Source organism: Struthio camelus, chromosome 2 (genome assembly GCF_040807025.1).
Source record: "Struthio camelus isolate bStrCam1 chromosome 2, bStrCam1.hap1, whole genome shotgun sequence".
Taxonomy (NCBI): Eukaryota; Metazoa; Chordata; class Aves; order Struthioniformes; family Struthionidae; genus Struthio; species Struthio camelus.
In genome coordinates this window covers 136,795,611-136,823,013 of record NC_090943.1, presented here as the reverse complement: position 1 = coordinate 136,823,013, position 27,403 = coordinate 136,795,611, and the positions used below count along the sequence as shown (strand labels likewise).

Sequence of the window (27,403 nt, the reverse complement as noted above, 5' to 3'; positions counted from 1 at the left end):
AAGCAGACAACTCCCTACATACACACACACACACCCCTCATCCCACTATTTTTGACTGAAACACCTCTACAAAACCTCTTATGTTTTATCATCCAGTTTTGCTATTGCATTACCACCTACGTTTAAGTAATAATCAGGGCTATGATCTTCTGCACTAAAGATCATCATATAATCAATCACTGTAGGACAATTTAGCCTCTAAGTTAATTATCGTTCCTTATCTTAGTTTTTACTATTTTTCTTCACCTTTATCAAATAAACAGAGCATAATCTAGAAATTGAAAATTTTATTATAAATAGATTTTTAAAGTTTCATGCACATTCTTAGTAAAACTTCAAACAATATTAAAACAACTGCCTGTACAAAGCTAAGTGAGCTAAAAAAGCCACAAGACATGCTTTATGTTGCCTCCTTTTGACATATTACTTTTAAGAATTTGCTCAGTTTGATCCCAAGATGGCAATTTTCAAGTCAAAGATTACTACTAAAGCAGCAACTTATTTTAACTGCCTGAGGTAAAGCTTACAAGCCATCTGATTCTAGGAAACCAACAGAAATGAAGTATTAACATAAAAAGGTAGTGAGCAGCAAGAGAGGAACATCCCCCTTCACATAAATTGCATGTTTATCAATGCAGAAGTCCATGATAGCAGTTACTCAAGACTAAAAAAACAAATCATATCCCCATACCAATTGTTAAAAACCCAAGTTTAGGTCTATACTTGTAGAGTTCTGTAAATTCTACCCTGATTTGATCTAAACTTTTGTATTAAGTATTTTTTCCTCTATCAGTTACCATGACAGTGAAGATTTTCTCACTCTGAAAGTAGATGCAAAGCTACCAACAGTTAAAGAATGTTGAAGAGGCCCAGCAGTTGCACGCTTCAATCAAATACTATTCTTTTACTTTATGAACCAATGGCATTTGCTTTCTTGAAGAGCTTGACAAGTCTTCACACTTCCCCCAGCCTTTACCAAGAGGCATACCAGAAGTGCCTGCTACTGTGGATTTCAGGTTAGCTAACAAACCTCTCTTCGGTTTTTGTTGTTTTGGATCTTCTACACACAAATGCTTTTTGCGTTCATCAAGTTCTTTTTGCAGGGAAGACACTGTTTCTTCAAGCTCAAGAACACGTTTGGCCCAGTTCTGAAGATTACTCATTTCTTGATCCTATGAGGATAAGACTGTTAGGTACGTGAATGCTAGTCTTCTCTATAAAGCTGATTTTTTGTTCCAAAAGATTTTATTATTCTAGTAAATACCTCCGTTATCACTACTCCAAATGGCTATTCGGTGCCCTGAATTACTTATGGAATTTGGAATACAGCAAACTAATGGGACATCAGATCTAGTTGGAGATCAGAGTCTGACTGCAGCAGCTGACACCATAATGCTTAGGCATCCCATGCAAAGAGCTTCAGTTATTCTAGGAACTAAATAAAGATCGCCTTCCTGTCTTAAACTGCAAACTAATTACTGAAAGCAAAATTGGTCAAATCAAAACTCTTATAATAGCTGTAATTCTACTAACAAGGACTGAATAAATGCTTAAAATGGGCATGATCTTTTTAAAAAGACTCTCTAAACCTTGTGATTAAGAAAAAAACTTCATTTTCTTTAATTTGTTCCAAGACTTAGAAAGTTCAGGATGAATGCTTTTCAGTCTCAGACTTGAGCTAAAGCATGCAGAAAGTAATTTAATGCTCAGAGAATGCTCTGCAGTATTATACCCACCTTGTTTCATTTGCAGATTACAAACGAGGCATACATACAAGATTTCAAGAGTTCAAAGTTTTCAGTGTTTATTTAGGAGTTCAGTTGATGCCCAAGGTCAGATGCATTCACCTTTACAAAGCCTCTACTTTTGAAGGGGGGGAGTTCTTCCATTTCAGTATTAAGTGGTTTACCTGCCCATAGCTCTTACTCAGCTTGGCCACCTCTGCAAGAATGCCAGCATAGCTTTAAAGCCAAAGAACCTTAGGTATTGTTGTGCTAACTTGTGTACTAACTGCTTGCTAGGCCTTAGTAGAGCACTTCATGATTTGAGGAAATTCTAGAAGAGTTCTGAACAGTATTTTCTGTGCCTGACAGCACATTGTGGCATCTTTAGATTAGCAAGAGTTTACAGCACCAAGTAATTAATTCACCAAGTCTATTCCTTAAATCAAAAGGCAGACTTTGTCTTTTAAAAGAAAGTCGAGGAGTGAAACACAAGGGTTGTGAAATCTGATTCAGTTTAAGTTAGGGATGGAACGAAAGAAAGCAAAAAAAAACTCAAAAATATTATGCTCATGTTAAAAGCAAGGAATAAGAATGAACAGTGTTTTTACATAGAAAAGGATGTAGAAACATCTGACATTGTCTATACACAAGCTGTATTAAAGTTTCTTTTAAATAGTTGACCAACCTTAAGCATGATTGTATGTTTCAGTCTACTGTTCTCTTCTGCCATTTTTCTGTAGCCTTCATTAGCTTCTAGCAGGGTTTCGTTTAGTTTCTGTATTTTAAGCTTCAGAGATTTTACAAGCTGAAAATAAAACCCTTGCAAGTTGAAGATATGTTTTGTATGAATTTTGTTTATAATTAAAACTCAAAGACAGTATAAGCATTTCTAAGTGATTAGTTTTGAACAGAGCAAATTAAGACCAATGCAACAGAGATGAAATCTGCTTCTCTAACCCCTGTGCCCCAATCCATCGCTTCTGGTCAAAAACGTCATGGTGCACTGAAGGGCCACTGTGCTGAAGCTATTGGATTTGTACAGACATATATCAACCACAAAAAACACTAATACAGACTAAGCTACTCCTGGAACAGTCTGCTCCTTTTCAGTAAGGGTAGTTAAGACTGTGGTCTCTTCTCATTAACACTATTCATGTCTTCTGTCATAATTAAGTTCCACACAGAGCCTTACCTTTCTGATGGCAAGATGGCTTTTAATACTGCTGGATTAACTCAAGAGGGAAAAGAAATCCAGAACCAGCAAGATCATTAACTCTATATAGTTGGAGGGAAATACCTAGATAGCTAAAGAAAACCTCTGCCCACATTTAATAGCTGGGAGTGGGAGGGAAGGACAAAAAGCAGCAAATCACTCATCACATATGCTTGGATATTGTGAGGCAAAGCAGCAGAGTGGCACTAACAGCGTAACTGCTTTAAATTGCTCTCACTTCAGTTACTGCCAGGCAGCAACCCCATCACTCTCACATTTTCTAGACACACAAAACAATCAATATTGAACTCGCATATCAAGCATGAAAGCCAAACTTGCTTTCTAGCATCAGAATTTGAAATTGACACAGGAACTAGAAGTTGTTGTAGAGCTCTGGAGAACATGAGTAGAAAACAAATGCCAGGGCCATAAAACAAGACATTAAATCTGGTAAGGAAAAAGTTATTTTTGGAGTACACTTTTTCAATAGAAGAGGATTTAAGTTCACTTTCCATTTATATGCTTTATTAGAACCAGCTGGAACTCTTTCTCCAACACCTACTCCTATTTTTTATTAGGAATTACTCTGGGAAGTGAAGGGAGCAAGGCTCAAGTCTCTTCCCTCATCCCCACCCTTTCAACATGAGAAACTAACTACAGCCTTACAGTAAGTTTGTTCAAGGTGTAGAAAAAAACGCATACCTAAAAATGATTAATATTTAGTTCTCCACAGCATTCTGAAGGCCATGATTTCCACCTCCACATACCATGCAGAACATAGGGATCTTGTTTGTTTAAAGGACAGAAGTTATCTATTACTGGAATTTAAGTTGGGGGGGGGAGGGGTATGGAGTTCAGCACTAACAGCAAGGACAGATTTAAGGCACTATTCTGGCTCTACATCTAAATTGTTACCAGATTCTTTAACTGCCATCCTGTTCCCCCATGTCTAAGCAGGCAGCATTTCAGGAAGAAAGCACTGAGGCCATAAAAGCAACAACACATTACAATAAAAGGCCAGATATCCCCCTTCTTCCAACTGCCACTATATTCACCATGCGACTAGCTATTGTAGTATCTGCCTTCATAAACTCAAGAAAAGCCAGAACATAGCCAATCTCTTGATAAAACTGCTGGGCAAGAGCTCTTCTGTAAACCTGATGCAGGAATTTTCATGCTTTTCTCTGCAGTACAGATCTTCAAACATTGAAACCATTCAAGAGGTTAGGACCGCTATCCCCAGATTTATTAAATATTAAGCAAAAGCTACCTCTTCCTTCTCTTTGCATTGTTCCTGCAATCCTTCATTGGCTCTCTTCATCTTCTTGTTTAGAAGATCTACAGGCAACAGAAAAGGTTTTGTTTACACACAGTACAAAAAGCTAATAAAGTATATCCAGATTAGATTCCTACCTAGTTCCATGTCATTTTCTGCAGTCGGTGTATCTGAACTTGGACTTTCCAGAGCCGGTCTCCCTGACTGTTCATCAAGTTGCCTTTCCAATTGCATTATTTTATTCTCCCTCTCCTGAAAAGAGAGGAGGACATGGTAGAATTTACCTGAAGTGTCTCCTTAATTTGACTGCACCACTGCACATCCTTCAATTATATGCATTTACATGTATATGCAATTTTTAAATAATTTCAAGTGAAAATTGCGACAGTTATGGTTGAGAAATCACAGTAAAGAATGCCATTCAGATCATGAGGCCTTCTTCTTGGAGGAAGTATCTTCACACAGGAATCAGTTTCTCCAGCCTGAAGATTTTCTAATTGTTTGAAAAGCAACCATAACGCAGAAAGGAAACTTTAGTTCGTCTGTATTAAACACCACTGCCAGTTAGCTTGGTAAAGGAAGAATACATCCTACTGAGCTGAACATTAATCTCTTCGTTGCTGTTTGGTACCCACCAGATTGCTAGCATGATATGAGAGAGAGAGATCACAACGGAACAAGTCTCATCACCAAGAAAAGTTACTCAAATTCCGATTCTCTGAAGCTGCCCACTTAGTTTTCTCCTTCAATTCAGAATTTTACATCTTAACCGTTTCATCAGTTCCTTGTCCGATCTGCTACCAACACCATCCTACTTGAATCTTATTGGCTGCAAGGCTGCCTAAGAGGCAGCTATGTAACTAGACAATACTATTAAAATATAAATCTTTTTTTAAACAAACACTAAACTACATATAATTGTGGCTCAAGTGAACATAAAAGTGGAGTTTAAGTGGGCAAGATCAATTACCTGTACTAGAAACCAAGTGTTTTTATTCTCCCCTAAATCGCATTCTGAACAGGAAGAAAGAGCAGCCTCATTTAAAGGAGATGGCCAAGTAGAATATCTATCTGCCAGCCTGACCTAACAAATAACAAGCATGTGCTAAGTCTGCCTTCTGGTGGCAGCCCAACTTATCTCAGTTTACTTCTAAAACAAACAAAAAACCACCAAATAACCACAAATAACCCTCAACAAAAAATACAAAAGCTCACAGCCAGCTCTCAGATGGATGTCTGAATCATTTTCTGCAAATTGACTTAGAGGGCAATCAAGTTATTAGCTACACTGGACTAAGATCCAAAAGATTATGCTCTAAATGAAGAAATAACACCGTCCCCTGTGTTGAAAGGGAAATCTTGATTTACCTACAACGTAATATGGCTTAGCAAAATGTTTCTGATCATGAGATCCAGATTTGTTGTAAAAAGGAATTAGGATTAGGATAAGACTTACAAGTGATCTCTTACTTTTCAGAAGTAATTTATCAGAGATTAATCATAAAGGCCAAGATCCCTCCTTCCCCTGCAGTGATCAGACTTGTTGGATGGACTGCTACTGTTCTGCTTATCTTATGCAGAGAGAAGAGGTCCACTGCTGAAGAGTCATCCAACAGAAGTCAGAGGAATGATTCAAAGCAGCATTAAAAAAACACCATACACACCACACACAACTGTTAGAGACCTCCTTAGGGGATGATCTGGTGAATGTTTTGATGGAAGATTAAGTACATGACCACTTAAATCGTATAGCAATGTACATGCAAACACACATAAAACTTGCCATAAAAGACAAGTGGAGATGAACAGGAAGAACAGAGCCCATTACACAATACAGCATTGTGTGTCAACCACCTGAATGGAGAGCTGTAAAAGCAGAAGTGTGTATATTTCACTATCTACAAGAAAAAAAACACTTCCCTCATAACTTTAAAGGACGCTGCCTATGAGTGGGGTAAGACACCCATGATCAGTGCCTAGGCAGGAGAGCAATGAAAAAGCAACTCTAGTGTATGCCGTTATTATTCTTTTCTCCCATTACAGAGCTTCTGAATAGATTAAGACCCACAAGTCTATCATCTGCTCCCTGGATCAGTCAGCCATCCATCCAGAGGCTAGACATATGGCTAACGTGGCTCAGGATTTCACAGTATGTTTTCACCAACTTTCTGAAGTGTAACTGAAGCTATTCTCACCTGGACTCATTGCTGAAGGAAGCATATTCTCACTGATTTGAAATATAATGCTGTCCCAGTTAGCATGGTCTGGGAGCAGTGTTTTCCTTATGGACTTAATTTCACATAGATGTTTACAGAGCAAAAAGGTAAAAAAATCTCAGTGGCAGTCATTTCCTTACCACTGATGTGATACGGTACATTAAGCTCCAATCTATAGAAAGTTAGAATTTAGCTTTGTGTACAGTCGGAGTCTCTCAGAAGTCACTCAGACCCCACAAAAGTAGACCCTATGGAAACCCTGAACCCTGCTATTTGGAGTAGTTACCTACAGCAGGATGAGAATCTCTTACACAAAGGCCTAAAGTAGATGCAGAAGACTGCAAAGGATTCATTGCAAAAATAATTCAAGTCTTGCTGCAGTTCTGTGGCACATCTCAGTCTTGGAATAGTTACACAGACATTGCTTCCCAGCAATAGGCAACAGGAAGACCTAAGTGGCCTTTGAAGCTACTCTGCCCTTTTGTGAGTGCGGCAGCTGAGGATAAGAGGTGTGACCACAAGAACCGCTCTTCAGAAGAGAGCTTGGTCTGTCATGTACACAGAGCACTTGCACTTAGTGGCTACTAGACAAAGGGAAAAACACAAAACTATCTAACCATCTGATGCCACAAGATACATTATGTGAACTAGAGAGCGCAAGGATTTCACAAAAATCTTGTACCACTGAATAGCACTACAGTTGTTTAGAAGACGACCATCAGAAGAGAATTCTATACTTGTTTTAAGTCTAGACACAAGTTTGACAGACCAAAGAGAAAGGTTAAGTAGGCATTTACAACACGTTTTCATCATTCTGCAAAAGTGAGGGTGGATGTTTTAACCATAAGAATGTTACTTTGGCTTGTGACTAGTAAAACCAAAGCGTCGTTTAATACCCTGGCTTAGGCTTAAATCCTTTCCATTACATGTAGTTGACAATAATGATCTAGTATCAGCTTTTGCCTAAGTGCCCATTAACTTCATCTACACAACTTCAAAAGAAAAAAGTGTGTAATTCCCAGATATTTCCAGATAGATATTTTTCATTTATGGGTACTTATCATTAAAGAAGCATATGCACGCAGTTCTGAGGTGGTACATACACTTCCTTACGCCCTGCAAAAGGAGTAGCAACTTACCGACCATGACCACTGAGCAGTTCTAGGTGTGAGTATATTCAGGAGTTTAAACTGCATAAAGTTTGATTTCCCATCAGTTTCTTTCCCAGTGTCTTCCCTCTAGATCTTCCGATCAGATGCCCACTGTAATTAAAATAGCTACCCTTCTACTCAATTCCCCACCAACCCTTAAATTTTTTACTCCATACCTTACAACTCCAAGGATCTCCACAAAGCTAAGTCGCTGCATATATCATCCCTAGCAACAGATACCTGAATAACTAGGCTGAACTGCTACAATGATTTTGACTGTTTAGTGTTACATTTAGGATTCCTGAATAATGCTGTTAGGGAAAAGCACTGTTTAGAGTTAAGAGGCTAACATTTAGGACACAGTTTTTAGCAGTAGTCAAGTCATACCTCAACTTTCCCTTGCTCAGCTAGAAATTCTTCTATGGGAACATAATGATCTTCAATCTGTTCCACTGCACACATATATGCATGTTTCTTGATGGCTTCTTTATACATTTCAAATTTGCTCTCCAGTTTTTCTTCATAACTGTCTTTCACATCTTCCAAGCGGTTGCTGAGGAGGACATGTTAGTTTTATTTACTATATTAGCATTCCAGCTGTTAAGTTTGACAACATACATCCTCCTGGCAATATCAAAGTTATCAGACCTAATCACTGGCAGTGAAATTAAGAGACCAAGGAGTACTTCTACCTCCTTTCTGTTCTCAAGGATCCTGTGGAACTGCACCGAGACATTACTTCCATTTGCATATACCGAGACAACGTATATAGAAGAACACGTATTTAATCCTTGAACTCAGTCTTATTTGTTATGCTGATCCTTTCATCTCTTTGGTGTGACAACAGAAATTTACTGGCCAAGTGCAGCTACAGATCTCAGTACAAACTGAGCTTCTAAACAAGTGATGTAAGGTCACAGTAGTAATGGCCAACTTTGATTAAAGTCAAAATGTCTTTGGTACTTACAGGGCCTGACATGCTACATAGTTCAAGCACTTCACAAATCAAGCTGATGAATTCTCAGTGACAGTGAACTTAATATTGCCATTTTACAGCCGCAAAAATACTCAGTATCAAGTTTATGGCATTGGGATGCAAGCACCCAAATAAGTGGGAATCTGGCACTTAATGACAGCAGAGCATCTCAACTCCTCTTATGACTAATTTGCCTACACAAGAGCCACAAACCCTTTGTCACACAAAAGCTAAGAAATCCCTCCAGGAACTACAACCAGTTAGAATCCCAAACACTCAACTAAACCTCCAATAATTTCCTCACTTTTGAGCAAGGTTGCACTCAAATTTCAGTGTGAGTTTTGTAAGTGCAGTCCTTCCTTCAATTTCAGTTGAAGCACGTAAATCTCCTGTTACACTTTAAATTGTTAGTATACTAATAGCACTTAAGTGTTTGCATCTATCTAGCTCCTGGATGATTCTGGTGTTGTCAGGACTGTTAAAGTCTGAATGATATCATTTTAAGCTACGGGATTTGGATGATGTCTTGGGGAAGATCTGTGAAATGAAGTTTTATTAAAAAAATCCACCAACATGTAATGGTAGATATGACCACACTTGATTATACCTAATATTTGAAGTGTAGCTGTTTTGATAAATGCAAAATTCACCTTGCCTCATTGTTTCAAGTTAGAGAACATACACATTAATTACACTTTATTATGATTAATAAAGTCTCCCCAGTATAGACACAGAACATTACCCCAACAGAGAAGTGTCACTGGTAGTTTCAGGTGTCTTTGACCAAAGACATACACAAACAATTTTAGACTCAGGGCAAGTGTTAAATGATGGTCATTCAGTCTGCAATTTAACTTTGGGTTAATCTCTGTTCAGCAATTCAAACAGGAAGTTGATTTTTAGAAAGAGAAAAGTTAAGAGGAAATGAATTCAGTTGGAGCAATCTGGATATACTTGATAAAAATCCCCAAGTTAGTAACACCAATGCAGGCAGCCACAGCAATCTATGCAATAAAACAATGGTTCTTAAGCCATTCAGGAGTAAGAAGCCAGCATGATAGTTCAAAGATATGCAATTCAACCTACCTACCTGAAGCACATGCACATATATTTACATGACCAAGTGCATGTTTTAGAATAATTACAAGCCTCAGAGAGGTACCCATAGCCTTTTGCATCTGCTAGATACTAACAACAAGAAAGAATCAGGAGAACCTCCAGTAATTTCAAATTAACGATAGAATAAAGTTCAATACAAAGTAGCATTACTGTTTTTATTGTACATAGGAAGAGACTTATCTGTAAAAATATTTTATTTTAGTGTTCCTTCCCTTTTCATCAGAAGCTTCAAAACTGGTCAGCCTTAACTTCTCCAAATAGCATGAGTGCACATATCATACAGACACTTATATAAACGTGCAATCTTTCCAGTCTTGCATAGGATTGCCATCTGAATTACCTCCAGGCTTCCTCTGTTTCCAGCAGCTGTCGGAACATTGCTTCTGCCATCTCTCTACGTATCTTCACCTCCAGAAGAAGCTTACTTTGCCTTTCTGCAGCTAGCTTTTCCTTTAGGTTCTCAGTAGTTTTCAAAAGATCCTGAATTTAAAATATTTCACTTCACAAAACAAGCCAGAAAGAAGTCTCAATATGAATGCCAAATTAATAGATTAATCTGTTAATACAGGCAGTCAGAGGCCATTTCTACAAACTCGTATTTTCAAGGTGGGGGTAAAGGGTTAAGTACTGTCAAACTTGAGTTTCTTCTACTGCAAAGACAACCTTTTTCCATCTTGATGGTTTCTGCTATCAAAAATGTTACTATTAATTTGGTGTATTTTTGGCATTTAAATATTAATTTGTACAACCATTTAGCACGAAGCCTACTTGATTTTTACAGTTTATTACCATTAGATTGTATAGCTTTGTTTTTAAAAAAACACGGCTTACTTTAATACTTGTCCTGAGGTTCCCAGAGTGTGGGTAACTAGGCAACGTGCCTTAAACAGACTTACTGCTTCCTTACAGTTCATGTTGAGCTATCAGTGTGAATTCAGGTTTTAGCACTTGATGCAACTACAAGCTGAAAAAGGCCTTCCACAATTACATTCGCTCCTGCAGAGCGAGACTGCTAAGTCTAGGTTTATTCGACAACGAGTAGAAGTTTACAGTTATCATCTGGGAGAGCTGCTAGCACATGTTCATAGCAGAAGTTTCTAATACTAGAGCTAATACCAATGGCTTTCCTGTGCACAATTTTGGGTAGACGTATATCTACCTCATGACTCAGAATGGTGATGTCCACTTCCTCTTCCACGGAGATTTCAGTGCCATCAGGAAAATCGTCTACAGATGTGTTAACATCAAAGTTTATGATAGGTTTGCCATCACTTCCAACTAGCTTGGGGGGGAAGTAACCAAAACTTTTGGGTAGGATCGTCTGGATTACCTGAAAAATAAATAAAAAAACATAACAAACCAGAGTTGAACACATGGACTTATGAATGCTGTCAATACTGCAGGCACAGGAATACTACGAAGAAGTGGTGTGAGTGCACAGTTGTATTTACACTTCATTTAAGGATTACAAGAATTTTAACACAACATTTTTTAGCAGACAGAAAAATCTATCAGTTTCAATATAGAGCTATAACACTAACATACTCTAACAGCATGGTAAATAGAAGGACTATATACTGACAGACTTAACATGGTTGTCTAGAAAGCTGCTCTCTCTCCCCACTAAAAACATGTCAGTTTTTGGTGTAGTTTCCTGGAAGGTCAGTCAAAAACGGCGAGGAAGTTCTTAAGACATTTGCTCCTTCCTGAAATACTGTGATGAGGATCCAGCAAGTCACCTTAATAAGTAAAGATAGTAAGTTTGTTACAGGAAAAGTCAGAGAAGCTTGTGTCCTCATTGCGTGTTCTTTTATGATGGAAGTTGCAGCTAAACATAATTGGAAAAATCTTTATGTCTGAGATCATATTAGGCATGCCATTACAGACTTGGAAAGTATAAGAGCTAATCCACAGTTCCAGATTAGAAATGGACTTTTTGGCATGGAGCACAACATAACCCACCATCCTACTCCCAAAGTTAGCTCTTTCAAGGGTCGAGGAAGTAGCAGCTTCCAGAGACACCAAAAAAGGTTAAGATCAAACATCACTCTGAAGTCCTGAATTTAAGGGGAGACTGGCAAGCAGAGCTAGCAGAAAGCACAGAGTAATTTAGAATTAGCAGTCTTTTTGCTTAAGAAAGTTCTAAAGCAGAGGAGCACACTACCTTCAAGCTTTAACTTACATAAAATGTTTTATTTTTGGTTGGTATCAGTAACTTACACTTGGCCAAGTAAGAGCAATGCAGGAACAAGAGATCTTGTTTAGACTGCAGAATAAGAAAAAAGGCTACCTCTTTTAGCATCAGTGCTATTGTCCAAGAAGTTTTGAACAACTCACCTCATATAACAGATATTTAGTGCACACCAATTAAGTCAAAGCTTGAGCTGAGATTTTACATTTGCTGAAATATGGTATAAACAGTCATATCTGAAAGTGCCCAGTCTATTTTTTTTTTTTTTTTTTTTTTTTTTTTTACACAGAACATTTGTGATGTAGAATTTAACAAGTCAGACAGCTGCAACTATCTTGTCTTGATATCACAAAAGTTTGAAGATGGGAAAGACTACTGAAAGCCTTTTAAAGGGAAGCTATATGCAGAAAAACTAGTATGACACATCAAAAGTCCTAACAACCCTGAAGTCCATACAGCCCAATCATTTCACAACCCAATAATAACAGAATGCAGAATAGCAGGGAAAGTAGATTCTTCTTACCTGTTTGGCTATTGCTGAAAATTTCATGACATGTAGTGTCTCATCATAGGTGGAAGCACGTTGATTAATGTTTACAATCATACAAGCTTTGCCTTTTCCACAGAAAAATGGTTGAAACAGACGAGTTAACTTGCTCTCTCTAAATGGAATATAGCTTGGCTTCATCCTTATACAGAAAAGAATAAAATTCCAAGGCCTATGTGAAAAATTATGACAGGCCTATGTGATTCCCTAACTTGGCTTAGTTCTTTCTGTCTTTGAGGAAAGAGATCTAGTCTACCAGTAAGATGGCTCAGATCTGAGCCTCAAATATTTCACAAAGACCAAGGATCTTTGCTAGATCTCAGAAGCTCTCCAAAGTATTTAAAAAGAGGAGTAAAACATTGCTGCACCACAGTCCCTAGTGTCAGAAAATAGATACTGGAACAACCCAGATGCCAAATACAGGACATCTCTGTCAATTGCCTGAGGAGTCCACCTGTATAATCTGGAGATGGAAGAGAAGACTACAAAATAGGAACTCTGTGCACAAAATGTATTGCTCACATGCACACACTACAAAAGCTTGTTAGCGTTGCTGCCAAATTCCCTTTTCACATTCTCCACAAATAGTAAGAGTAAGAACGTTCACTTCAGGTATTCTAGTGACACCTGGAATAAAGGCGGCTGACAAGAGGGAATAAAGGCAGCTGCAGATTTGCATTTTCAGTCCCCTTACCTTGTGAACTGCACCCAGAAACATAATGGGATGCCAAGTTTTAGATTGAAAGGCTAAACATACTGTTTAAGTTTTATCACTTACTTTGGATTTTGATTCTGCTTCAATGCTGCAATGCATTTTCCAAGGATATGAAGAGAATTATTAATATTCCCTGCTTCTTTTAGTCTGTCTCCAAATGCTTGTGTTTTATTACACCTCTCTGACCCAGCCAAGTCACAGAAAGACAGCCTGCATGAAAGAATGAACCAGAATAGAGATACAAAACTTGTTTCTAAATAATATGAAAATAGAACTACGTATCTTTATATTTCTTTAAGTCTAAAGCATGACTCATTTTGGCGTACCTAGATCACATAAGAAGTTGTACTTCTTCAATGTTTAAGTTTTGTTCTGAAGGTACTATGCAAAGTATTTAGAATATCGGCACTAAACTATTTTCCCCACATGTAAAGATTCTTGAATATGATTGTGGCTCCTAGGACAGCTTGTTTAGTGCATTTGAAGAATTTTGCTTGTAGACTTCATTCAAAACTTTGTAGGCATTCTTAGACAAGTATTCACTTTAGAAACCTCATTTCTAATGCAATCCCAAGTGTTACCAGTTCCAAGACAAAAGAACTTCTGAAACAGTTTTATGCAGTGGTGCTACACTACAAAAGTACTTTGACTTTCACCTTCACTAGTTTCAGCACTAAAACCAATACATGAAGATATTGTTCATTATATGCTTTAATATACTGCAAATAAAAGGCCATAAATCCTTTAAGATGATCACCTTATAGCTCTTTATTTGGCTAAAACAACTGTGCTATTAAACTTAGTCCACTGAATTGCCACTCATGGCTTTATACGTATGATCAGAAAAAACTATCACAAATAATCATGGGACTTCTTCACTTTTAACATAAACAAAGCTCTTGAAAAATAGGAAGCTTTGGAAGTTAGGTAACTGATGTAACCTGTTACTCACTTATACATACATTTGATTTACATAAAACATGTACATAAGATCATATCCTTTCACACAGTTGAAATAAGTACACATATTAATACATACTAATAATGCACATTCTCAACTGTGTGAAAGGATATGATCTTATGATCTCAGCTCTTTTCAATACAAGATGAAGACCTTTTCCTTCCTTGAGCAACATTCAAGTTTTCTGTCCTTCAATTAGCAGCTGCTGCAAGCTCTACCAGTGGAATATACTACACAGGGAATGACAAAAAAAAAATACAGAAGCAGTCAGTTCCTCAGGTTATCTTTCCTTAGAGTATTTATCACCATAACACCTGACATTAAACAGCATTATCTCATAGTGAGGTGTTTATTTATTACCATCTCTCTTCAGCAGATACAAATCTAAAGGAACTATGACTGAACTAAAACATTCCGATGCAAAACCACACTCATCACTCCACTTCAAGTTAAGCGGAGGACTAATCAGAAAAAAAACACCTTTTCCCCGCCCCGCCCCCCAACAAACACCACACACACAAACAAGGACTGTAACAGCTTCAGGCCAAAACATTAAGTAACTTCCTCTAAATCATAAGGGAAGAGAGAGCAGTAAGGACTTAACACTGGTCTCACAGGGTACACCTACACTAGCATTTCAAGTCAGAAGAGCAGTTTTGAAGCAATTCTCTTGATGATCCCTTTTTACAGTGCTGTAGATCGCACCACCAAGCGGCCTCAGATCATATTTTTGATTAAGACACACTGGAAATTGTGTTCCAGGAGCATATTAAACATGCTCCAGTTAAACACTCAAACCATAAACTTAACTGTAGTATAGACCCAAAGTACGAAGATATTCTCAGCACTGGCATAGCATCCACACAGGATCTTCAGCACTAGCTGCTGCACTCTGACTTCAGAGATCAGCTTCTATCAGATAGCCATTTGACTTCTACTTAACCGAATAGCATGGTATTGCAGAGCACTATTGTCCCAAATCCTCCCCTGATTATCTATTAACCCCAAATGATGAATTACTGACATGGAGTTTTAAAACGTTCCTTCAGCCAAACCTTAATAGAACAGAAAAAGTAGGGAAACACTTCTACTCCTGTCCCTATGAGGTTTCCAATCAGTTTTATGTAACCAGTGCAGTTCTGATTTCCTTCTCAGCTCTCAGAAGGATTGTCTATTGAAAGAAAGTTCACCAATTTAGTATGCTCATGCCTTATCAACTTTTCTAAAATATTTAAGCTTTTGTTAATCAACTGAAGCATTCACTTACTCTGAAACTCCAAGAATACGTGGCTGATTCTCATCAGTTAGCTTCAGTAGCCTGATTGAAAATATACTGTGACTGGAATGGAAAGAAGTCCTTATTAACAACTAGAATTATGAAAGCTAGCAATCACTGAAACAAAGTAAGTTTGTAGGATACAGAAAATTCACTGCTGAAAAAATAACAGGAGTTCACTAATTTAGTTACCTTTGCAGTGCATTCCATTTAGCAGCCAAAAAAGTTATATTTTGCAACTTTTTCCTTCTCTTGTATAGGAAAAAAAAAATCACATGAAGCCTGGAAGCTGTAATTCTGCCTAGTTCTTACACACAGTTACATGTTCAGTTTTGAAATTTTTCCCAGTTTTTCAGGTTGCATTTGTAATATGGCTTTAAAGCCATAATTACTGTTTTAGCCAAACTCCAAAGACAAAAGCACGAACACATGCTATACTAAACCAAAGAGAAGATTCCAGAACTAGAAGTGCTTTGTCCCTAGTTTATCAAGTAAATCATTAAGCACGTACTGGAGAAGTCAAGCTTCTCTAGTATAGATTTAAAGCAGGGCTTTTATCTGTCAGCACCAAGCCAAACTGAGTTGAGTGAAGCTGATAAAAGCATCACAGTTTAGAAGCAAGTTAAATGGAAGTCAGTGTATTCTCCAAAGCAAAAGTAGAAAGTTCTAGGCACAAAACTCCACCAGAGGAGCACAGAATTATTTTCTGCAATACTTGAAGCTTGAGTGAAATTCAGGTGGAAGCATAACATGAAATTTAATGGCAGCTGCCTATAGCTAATACAGAAGAGCACAACTCCTGCTTTTTAGCGAAAAAGCAGTCTTAACAGTGTGATTGTCCTTCGCTAAACATACAACATGACCTTTCCACACATATTAAAGGACAAATTAGTAAGAGGGTATAGAAATTAGTGAGTTTTCAGCAGAATGTAGACTACCTTCTCCATTTATTTCCTCCCATACCATCAAATGAGATTCTCCCAGAGCTGGATAAGAACTAGGTGCTCAAAGGCAAGTCTTTCACTCTTAAGATACTAATAAAGCTCAGCTACAGTACAGCAATCTAACAGGATCTAGATAACTTCGCAACACTTAGAGGTACTGCAAGACTCACACCTTCCCACATCCCTGTGGACAGGCTTTAGGTCTTTAAGAGTTACATTGCCAAAGGAGTAATTAAGAGTTATTCAGGTTTTCTTTCTACATCCTTGCACAGCCACGTCCACTCAGCTTCGTTAGTGTTTGCCAAGACCCGTAGCCATGTTGGCACTCAAAAATGGCTATGTGTTTTGATCATTCTTAGTCATACAAAGTTATTAATGGCAACTGAAGTTCAGCTACTATTAAAGTTGTCTAGTCTCTCCACACCCATCTTATTTTGCTTCCTGAAAGGAAGTTTCTTAACAAAACCAGAATAATCAAGGAAGTTCTTAAACTATTACTGAGGAGTTGCTCTAAAATCTTTTCCTCCCTTCCCCCCCGGCAAAGAAAAGAGAGAGCATACTTATAATTAGAAGAACAAACCTCCTACTTGATTGCTCATTCATTCTAGTACAAGCAAAGCTTCGGTTCTTGTTTCCTATTTTTAGTATTTTGCAGGCTTCTTCAGTGCTCTGAATGTTAATCCACTTCAAGTCTGTGAAAAGAGACCTTTTACAGACACTTCTGATCACCTGTAAAAATTCTATGAAACAGCAAAGGTCATGAAATAGTATTACCTTTAACGTACGAATTTCCTCCTTGATCCTCACAAATTCTTAAGACTCTGCGTTTCTGATTTTTTGATGTAGATAACACATTTAACAGGTCATACACATATTCGTTATAAATTTCATAAAAGGAAATCCACACTGATGCTTGTGTTCTTTGGTGTATAGTCCTACACACGTCAAGCGGAACAAAGTTTTTTTCTGATAACCAAAAGAGAAGAGGAGCTCAATGATCAAACGCCTATGATTGTATTTCTCAACAGCCATCCGTAACCAGAACATGCACAAGTTCTTAGCCATTCCCTCCCCTTAGCACAAGCTTTCAGCAGCTTGTCCGTTAGCTTTGCAGAGCTAAATTTTCTTCTTCCCTCTAAAAGGTGCAAAGCTATCAAAATACTTTTTACATTCTTACTCTCTCCCAAGTTTAACCATTTTAAGCTTGGTTAAAAAAATATATTTTGTACTTTGTGTACAGTATAGCAGTTTTTAAATCCACTACTGGAGATATCCACTTCTATTCTTAAATGCCAAAATTTCTATTCATATTTGCATTGGAATTTTCCACTTTATTTTACCTAGTGAATCAGAAGGCAGATTTTTGAAAGTACAGTTGATAGATGAAGCTGATTCCAGATTATACATATTTGTAATAGTAGTCAAGATGCTTTCTGTATCCTTAAGAAAATAAGAGACTTGTTACATTCATATGAACAGACTATGAGAACAGCAGAAGAAAAATAAAACATGACAGTAATTCCAGTATTTAAGAGTTAAATATTCACTTAACATTAAATATTAAGCCACCCTTACTTCTGCTCCAAGCGGAACGTTTCTAACACTGAAACCTAACATCCACAAACACTCTTTCTTCACAAGAATTTTTGCCCTGTGCTACTCCCAGTAGCCTGTCTTGGAGGCTAATTGCTGCTAACACAAGAGACCTACTTTACAGTTCAGGGAGGAAACAAGGCAATAGGTCCTCTATCTGACCATAACAGCCAGGAGTGCCTTTATGAGGTACTATATAAATCTAAACAGTATTTGAACAAACCAGATGAGCTGGAGAAGTAAGAGTCTTCCAGCGGCAGATGGCAGTGTGCGTGGGTGGGGCTGAACAGACTAAAACAGTAGAGATTTCTTACTGCTTGTGTGGGACAAATCACTTTTTGCAAAAGTCATAGGCTTGTCAGAGTGAGTCAAACTTATTTTAACACCTTGAAGGGAAATGATAGCTTTATAAGGTACTTAATGATCTGATAAACCAAACCAATAACCTATGACTCAGCTAAAAGACCCTAAGTCGTCCTATATGGATAACAGCACAGTTTTTTGGAGTACACACCTTCACTGAACTTCATTACCTCAACAAAATTATTTCAAAACCTACTAAGATTTGTCAAAATAGCAACTCCCACCATTCAGAGATTCCTGCATCTTCAACCACCACCTTCCCCTCTCCCCCTTATTTTATACCCCAGTATATGTACGTTCATTAGGACATTCACCTTTATTTCTAAAAAGCAATCTTGAGAGGGTCACCCCACAATGCAACAGGGAAGCAGACATTCAGAAAGTAGTAAGTCTTGGACACAATACTCTACCTATTAGAATGCAGTGATAGACAGCACTAGACAATTCATAGTCAACCTGTGTTACTCACTTTTAGATCTAAAATTGAGCTCTTGGAAAAGAAGTCAGTTACATTTTAGATGTAAATCACATGAGATTTCATTGCCATTTATTTTAGAAACGTCCGTTTTAAAGACACGCACTGGCAAGATATTTAATTATTTACGTTGCTAGAATAGTTACAAGTGACACCACTAAAAGGTACCCTATTCTGTTTGTAAAGCACACAATAGGATTACAAAGCAGGGTGTGTGACTCACATGTATGGCACATGTCAAAAATAGAACATAAAAACAATACCACAGTACTTGTGTGCATTATAAAGGTTAAGTTTTTGTAAAGGGATTTCAACAAAACTGAGTGAATTAGCTCTGTACCATTCTTCAAATCATGAGACTTAATTTAGAAAAAAATCACTAAGGCAACTGTCTGAAAACAAGCAGGAACAAAAACTAACAGTTTGCCAGAGGCAGAAGCTGACAATTGACAGGGAATAAGAGCGGACAGGTGGGAATTGCAGTGCAAGGAAAGCAGCTTTTAATCCAGTTTAAAAAAAAAACCACCCCCCCCCCACACAAACAGTATTTAGTCCAGTAAAAAAAAAAAAACCAACAGTGAAAGGGAAGGGAAGCATACACAATGAGTTTTTGCAGCAGTATCCTAGAGTGAACATGAACAGTAGAATATTAAATTCAAGTGTATTGCAGTAATTCAGAAAAATTTATGCCAAGAGAATAAAAGGAACAGTAGATTCATTCTGCACATGTAAATTGAGCCTGGGAAAAGTGCCTACAGAAATCCATGTAAATCAAAAACAACTCCACCAAGCCTTATCCGTTCTCAGATTACAAGCTTAAGCGAGCATCAGAACAGTGATGCTATTCACAGGCTATCAAGAAGCATGGCTTCAGTAGTGGGGATAGCTGAGCTATCAATACAAAGCATCACAGCACAGACCTGTGAGCATCAGCATAGATAAAGTAGGCAAGTTTGTCATGCATTATTTCCTACATGCATTTTAGTTTTCCTTCCTGATGGTGGAGGCTTGCTTGCTTTTCATTGTACTGCATCAGCATCTAGACAACTTATTATAACATTCAGCAGCCAAACTATTAATCAAGTCAGTGATTTAATGGAGAGAAGTGCTTGTGAAATCTTATTTTGAACGTAACTATTTGACCTCCTGTTCTATACCTTGAGTTGCTGCTTGCTCTTTCGTACAAGCTTGTAGGTTTCCTAAAGATTCTGAAAGCATTTACCCACTACTTCTCCTGACTAACTCATTTTTTCTTTAAGACCCCCACTCATACACACAGAGTGCATGTGAGCTTTTAAGACACTCACAAAAGAAATGTGATCTTTAGCAAGTGTTACATTTTTCATCTGAGTTCTTTCCTCAGAAATGGTAACTAGATTCAGAATAAATCAATTTCAGTTTGCAGAGTTTAAATTAAGCACCAGAACCTAGAGTGGAACCTCACATATGATTTTGATTCACAAAATAATCTTTGAGAGCTAGAGTGCTTTAAGATCAATGATGGTATTAAAAACCATATAAAAAAAAACCTCAATCAATCACTAATTCTATAGTTCCCAGAATCATTCAGGCTTGCTTTGAATGATAATGAGCAGAACCTACTGAATTTAAGATTAAATCCATGAGCACACTCTTTTGACTTACCAGACTGAAGACATTCAGACTACAAGGAAAAAGGTAGACATCTTGTGACAATTTGCAATTGGACTTAGAAGTACAGAAGAGTCAGACATTCAATTGTTTCTTACACTGGAACTGACAGGACTGGCTAGATATTGAGAACAGAAGGCTGCCAAAGGAAAGGTTCTTCTATTCTATCTGCCACCTTCAGAGACTAGAGCTACAAACTAAGATATATACAACCCCCTAAAGCAGGCTGCAGGCATTTGAGGAAATTCATTTGATGATATCTCACTTTGCTTGCTGCATCAGAAAAAAATCTGTATGAAGCTACATAAGTTACAGGTTCACAAGCTTTTAAATCTAAGTTAAGATTGTCTTCCACAAAAAAGGGATTCTACTGCCTTCTTTGTTACCTCTGCTAAAGTGATGTCACCATCTCCACTGAACCAGAACTAGACTTTGAGCAGCTGCCTAGAGATCCAGCCTAAGGAACTGATCCAAAAGAAGATTCCCCTGGCAACAGCAAGAACCAGATTGCAGATAGGTCAGCTCTCTCAGTCTCTTCAAGGCCTAGCGTTGACCCAGTGTCAGAACTCCTCCTCTATGGAAATGCAGGCTTTGGCTGTGCAATGTTTTTTATTTTGAATTGCATGCTGATGGCTGCAGAAAGTTCTTCCACTTCACTCTGAGCTCTAGAAGTGGCAAGCTACCTTATTTTTCAACGTTCACAAAGTATCCATACTGTAGATTAAGATAACGTAAAAACTTCCTCTTCAACAGTTAAAGTGCTTAAGAAGCTTCATTCAATAAGATTGGGCCACTGACCTCTTTTAGCGAAGCAAGAATGGCAGTTTTTACGGCTTCTTCTTGTTTAACCTGTGCATCTTCTAATTTCTTAACATCATTGCTCAAATACGGTTTAAAGTTCATCTTCAGGTACTGTCTTCCCTTTATGTGGTTAAAAATCACATCAAGCGAGCGAGGCAAAATACCAAAGTCTTTTGAAGACCCTTAACAATTACAATAAAAACATAAAATTTAGACATTGATACAAACCTCCCAATGGATTTTGACTTAGTTGTTATATGCTTTCTGACAAATATTTTATACCTTGGATAGTGAATGTCTTGCCTGCATTTGTAACCCCATAGGTAAATACCAGTCCATTTACTCCATTAACATATGCTCTTACTATTTCTCTCATTGAGCCTTCAAAAAATTCACTTTGAGTAGTTTCTGGTCCAAAAACCTTGGAGGAGAAAGGGAAAGAGCAGAGGAAAGAAAAAATGGAGTGATAAATGGTTTAAGAAGTTATGGTTATTTAAGAAGCTATGGTTAAGAAGTTATGAAAATTAATAGTTTAATTAAGAAGTTTACTATTTATTATAGCATTAAATATTGAATAATACTGACTAGTTTTTCAGGACAAGCTGAACAGGAGATACCATTTTAGTTTTCTGTCTTGCTTGAACCCCTTTAATTCAGGGTTTTCTTTTGGGTTATCACAGCATGCCTGCTTAATTCTCAGATGCACTCAGACTTGCACTTATTCTTGAACATTTTCCTGCTCTTAAAATAAACTGCTCAAATGCTGTTGAACATATGCCTCTTAGTGGATATTTTCAAGAGCTATGCTCTTAACTCTGTAACAATCATCCACAGTTGAAGAGAAGATCGGCAGTTAGAATGGTCTAAATGACTCACTAAGCATGGAGCAATTTATCTTTTGATAATGGAAGAACAGAAGTTCTTGTAATAGATGATAGATTTTTTTTATTATTAAGCAAAACTTACTTCCAACATAGGAGGTACAACCAGTTAAGGCTGCCGTTCTTCCAATAACAAACTATGCCACTATAAACACATGCTTACAGAAATCCCTTTAAAATCCTGTTTCCTGTAATACCTCCCAGATGAGGACATGCAAAAAACAGCAGAACTACAGTGAGCCTGCACCTACAAGAAGCTTCTGTGGCATCTAATCAAAGAAATCAGAATTCTCAAAGAAGCTTCCTTGTCTCATAAGCGGCATCTCTATTATAATGCAACTTTCTTAGCAACCTAAGAGTAAATAATAAGCAGTCTGCCTTTTATTTTTTTTTAGGCAAGAAGTACCAGACAGAATCCAAAGATGAAAGAACATATTTGTATGATGTAACAGAAAGACATCAACTTTTAGCATTACAGTAAAAGAAAAAAATTCTAAGTAAAAATTAGAAAAAGATTTGCCTGAGAAAATGTGAATCTGTGTACAGAACGGCCAATCCCTCTTTCACTGTTTTTCATTGCAGATGATTCTTTGGGTGCATGAAGAGTTACTGTCTGAGGATCTTCAATAGTTACACAACCCTTAAAAAAAAGGCAAAACAAAACATCACACTACATTATGGAAGAAAGTTATCTTGGAAAAAAAATTAGTGCTTTCATCCATTTACTGGAGCTATTAACAGTGGCAAAATCCATAATATTATCTCTCTCGAGGTGCCTAACAACTAGAGACACTCGTTTCACAAGAACGAATGCAAAGTTAAAGCTATTGTCTGAAGTTTTATAAAAGGTTTAATGTTTTTTTCCACGCATTCCGAACCCCAGTATATTATGATTCTAGCTTACAGTACCCTATAAACTCCTGTGGAAAAAAAGTTATATAGAAATTGACTAGTTTTCCACATGAACCATTTTCAGTGAAAAACAAGCTATGAACAGCATAAACAAAGTAAAATAGATTTGAAGCGTTATCCTTTGACAGATAGATGGTGTCATCAGTAATGAACAGACCTGAATTGGTTTCAAGTCTAATTTGATCACTGTTTCTTAACTAAGTAAATGTTAGATGCAGTTACCTAGCATTCACTTAACTAGACAAATGCAGAACATGTACCACAGCAGATTTTTACAGCAGACAGGCTACCAGAAGTAAAACCTGAACTACTAAAACAGCTTACAAGGATTATTAACTGCTGCTAAATCTGACATTTACATTTTAGAGGCTAGCCAAAGCTGGCAATACTAATAATCTGTGTGTAGCATGTACACCACAAGCACCACTTTTACCAGCAGTCTCATTTAACAAGCCAGCTTATCAACTAGTTTAGAAGCTGTAAGAATGGGCACTGAACTCAGGCCAAACATTTGCTCCACCTGTACCATGCTCTAACCCCTTATACTCTCTGGGTACTACTGGCAGTTGTAGATAGACTATAGAATTTCATCTTAGACACTTAGGCCTTTCTTGCTTAAGTCACTGTCTCTGTAAGGCACAATAGATGAGATGGAACTCCAACTTGTGGAATGTTTCCATTTAAAGCATCAGTCTACAACCAAAGTTTTTTTTTTTGTGTGTGTGTGTGTGTGTGTGTGTGTGTGTGTGTGTATTTTTTTTAATGTGCTACATATATTTGGAGGAAAGATGGTTTCCTGAAAATTAGGTAGGGCAGGGAGAAAAAAAAGAACAAAAGAATTAAGTTGATCTCTCCATTACAGAGATGGGAAGGTTTTTCTATTTGTTACCAAGCACCTTCCTTATGGATTCAGGTGATAGTTAAGACCATCAGTAATGGAAAAACATATACGATGTTGGAGAATTATCTTGCAGAGTGATTCAGAGTTTTTGGAGGCTGAGAAGGAAAGCCTTCATACAGTGCAAAATCAATTTATACAGATATGTTGGAAGATCAACTATTTTATGAAGAACAACACGAAGGCAAGAGTTTTAAGAAACTTAGTACAAATTGCAATATTTACCCCCCCCCATCACACCCCCCTGCTTTTAAGAACATACAAGTAATTTCATTAATGGTAGAGTATTCAGAAGTTTCTCATTCCAGAGAGGAATGGAAAAGAGGTAACCTGTAGAACAATTTGATTTCATAGATCAGTTTATCCTTAGAGTCATCTCAAATTGCTGAATGACTCCATACTGGAAACACTGTGCCAGGCCATACTGCTGAACAAGAAAGGCTTGAGGAAAGGTAAACGGATTCTGGAAAAAGCATCCAAGTCAAGAAAATAGAAAGGTTCCAACTTTGGCAGATTAAATGCAAGATGACAACTACTCATAAGAAAAGAAGCAAGCAAACCTCAAGCCGTAAGTCAGCTAAAGGATCAGAACCAATATTAAACCCTTCTTCAAATGAGTCAGCAATAAGAAGCCTATCAGGCAGCCTATGAGGTCTAGCAATGATCAGAGCTGACAGAAGATACGCTGCACTGGACTTGTCCTCCAAGGAAAGCCGAACAAATTCTTCACATCGGTGCTCACAATGAGGAAAAAAACCTGGTAGTGTGTGTGTGTTCACAAAACATTAAGGCATCACTCAAACTCACAGAAGAAACTGTGGAGGTTATAGAACAAATTGACAGAACGAGGCATTCACCCATTCAGACATTACAAAGGAACTCAAAGGTCAAAAACCTGAATTGCTCCTGGAAGTGCATGATCTCCTGCATGAAACTCCTTTGTTACCTGACCACTGCACAGAGCCAAGAGCAACACCAATTTTTAAATGAGGTACCAGTGGAGTTTTAGAGAACTACAGGTAGGAGGAGTATGTGCAACTGGCAAATACTAAAGGCTTTGATAAAGTCACATTTACCCAGGCATCCATTAATTCTATGTGGAAATTAAGGAAACATGTTTTTTATAAAAGAAAATCCCACCTTACAACACAAGCAGTTCTTCAGGGAAGAATAACTTGTCTTAACTCTACAACTAACCTGAGATTCATGGTTTTCAAGCTCTGCTACAGAAAAGGGCCTCACTCTCAAGAAGACTTTCAAAGGTTGATATGCCTACTCATAAAGAAAAAAGTGTTAATTTGTCACTTTTAAAATAGAACATCCCTAAAATCGTTTATCAGCATACATCTCTCTGATACAGTATTTCCTATCTTACTGCCTCCACTTCTTCCTTGTAAACTTCCTACTACAAGTTGCCATTTGTTTCTTGGCCTCCTGGTGTCCTAAAGTAACCTGTTTTTCATTCAAGCCATCCTGTCCCCCTCCCATTAGGGTTCTTTTGTTTGACCACGCCAGCATTATGGTTTAAAAAGAGCATGTTATTGGAGGATTAAACTGCACTGCTTCCACCTTCTGGTCACGGTGTGCACTGAATTCAAGCTGTATTTTCTAACAGCTGCTCTGCAGTTCTGTACTTCCATTTTGTATGGCGCATGTTCAGTTAATAGATCAACACCTTTTTACCTTCAGACTACTTCATTTTTACCATCCAGTCACTAAACCCTCCCATTCCTCACAGGAATAATCACAGAAAGGTTCCTGGTTACTAAGGTAGGCTTTTCCGTCCTGTTTCCACTACGCAAAGGTCTCCCCATCTAGGGGCAGTGACAAGTGGGAGATTTTTTACAGCTGCCTCAACATTCCTTCCTTTCTCAGAGCTCAGATGTCTCTGCTTCAGCAACTTATTCATTTAGCAGATAGATTTACCAGAGTTCTCCAGAGCCCTGCAGTGACCATCACTGTACTAAACATAGAAAGTAAGTCACCTGAGGGAACTCTGTCAGGAAACCTACTATTCTAAGAAAAAAAAAAAAATTAAATTATAATCAGAAATAGTTATATTGTCTTCCAAAAGAAGTATGCAGTATTATAGATTTTTATTTCCAAGCATTTAATAGCTTTCAACAAGAACCTATAACCTTTTAGTTTGCTAACCAGAACAATGGGGTTCCAATACATCCAAAAGTGCAAGTACTGAAATTCTTCACCTCCTTCTCAAAAGCCTAAGACAACAGTATTAACCATTTGCTACTGGACGTAATTTATTTGTAAATAATGAGAAATAAACAGAAGAATCAAACATATCATCGAGGCAAGGGAAAAGAGATGGTCTTACTGAAGATGTATTTTCCAGAATCAACATTTAAAAAAAAGAAAAGGCAGAGTTAGAAGACATATTTCAAAAGCCATCCACACCTCCTGCTCTTCTGTATTAGCCAATACTGTTGACTCCATAGGTGAGGGTTTACCCCTGAAGTCCAGAAAAGAAACCGATTCCGACATATCAGATACTTCTGCAGAGACATAGCTTTTCCCCTCATCATCCATTGCTCTGCAGTGAGGAACTTGTAAGAAAAAAAGCCATATTGTTTTTTTTCCAGAGAGCAAGCAAAAATAGACAGAGGCTGAAAGAGGGATCAGGTTAATCTGTATGCAAACAAATACTTCTTAAGAAAATAAGATCTTCATCAGAAGTTTGAGAGTATAAAGGAACCTTCAAGACCAAACAACAGTTGGGATATACTAAGAAACAGACCAGCTGAAGCACACTAACTGCCTCTCAGCTAGGCAGCCTCCTCATCCAGCTGGAAGAGGCAGAGACACAGCCTGTAGCCCCCACTCCCCAAAAGGTGGAACACCACCAGCTGCCAGGAGCTCGGCCCCTTGGGCCTACGGCCAGGCACAGCCCCGGCCCGCACTTGGGCACCGGGCCCAACCCGGCCTCAGCGAGCCGAAGCACCGTCAGCCTGGCAAGGCGGCTCCGGGGGCTGGCCGCGCACCCGCGCGGGGGAGGCAGCGCCCCGCGGAGGAGGGCGCAGTGAAGAGTTTCGAGCCGCCCCGCGGCAGGAGCGAGACGCGGCAGGGCGGCGGGCGGGCGGGCGGGTAGGCGAGCGCCGCCCCAGCCGCCCCCTCGCGGCACTAACAACCGCCACCTCGCCGCGCGCGCGGCACCAACGGCCGCTACCTTTGCCGCGCGCGGGAACCCGGGAAACGCCCCCGCACGGGCGGCGGAGGGAGAATTTGAGCGGGGGGAGCCGGGCGTTGATTGGCCGAAGTGCGTGTGTGCTAGGAGCGGGGGGGAAGCGGCGCCGCGGGCCCCGTTTGCCGCCGCCGCCGCCGAGCGGCGCCTCCCTCCGCCCGGCAGGGGGCGCCGCCGCACAGCGCAACGCGGCCGGCGCCTCGGCAAGGCGCGGGCCAGCGCGGGCCCGCCCTCAGCGTGCGGCCGTGACGCACGGCTTATTTATTTTTAATAGCGCGGGGGGGGGGGGAGTTGGGGGGGGCGGTTGAGTTATGAACGGCAA

At 38.6% G+C, this 27,403-nt stretch overlaps 1 protein-coding gene across 1 annotated transcript; it reads right to left on the bottom strand.

Annotated features, from left to right (window-relative positions):
• Positions 1-273: 273 nt before the first annotated feature.
• LOC104143186 (kinesin-like protein KIF20A) lies at positions 274-26,667 on the bottom strand. Its single transcript, XM_068932680.1, has 18 exons — positions 26,298-26,667; positions 25,080-25,154; positions 22,593-22,712; positions 21,474-21,612; positions 21,189-21,373; positions 17,650-17,749; positions 17,084-17,275; positions 16,890-17,001; positions 15,357-15,428; positions 13,192-13,338; positions 12,390-12,555; positions 10,835-11,005; positions 10,016-10,155; positions 7,968-8,133; positions 4,351-4,465; positions 4,208-4,275; positions 2,410-2,529; positions 274-1,172 (listed from the first exon to the last, which is right to left on the bottom strand). The coding sequence occupies exons 1-18, from the start codon at positions 26,427-26,429 to the stop codon at positions 897-899; spliced, it is 2,496 nt and encodes an 831-aa protein (XP_068788781.1). The 5' UTR covers positions 26,430-26,667; the 3' UTR covers positions 274-896.
• Between the last annotated feature and the right edge of the window lie 736 nt (positions 26,668-27,403).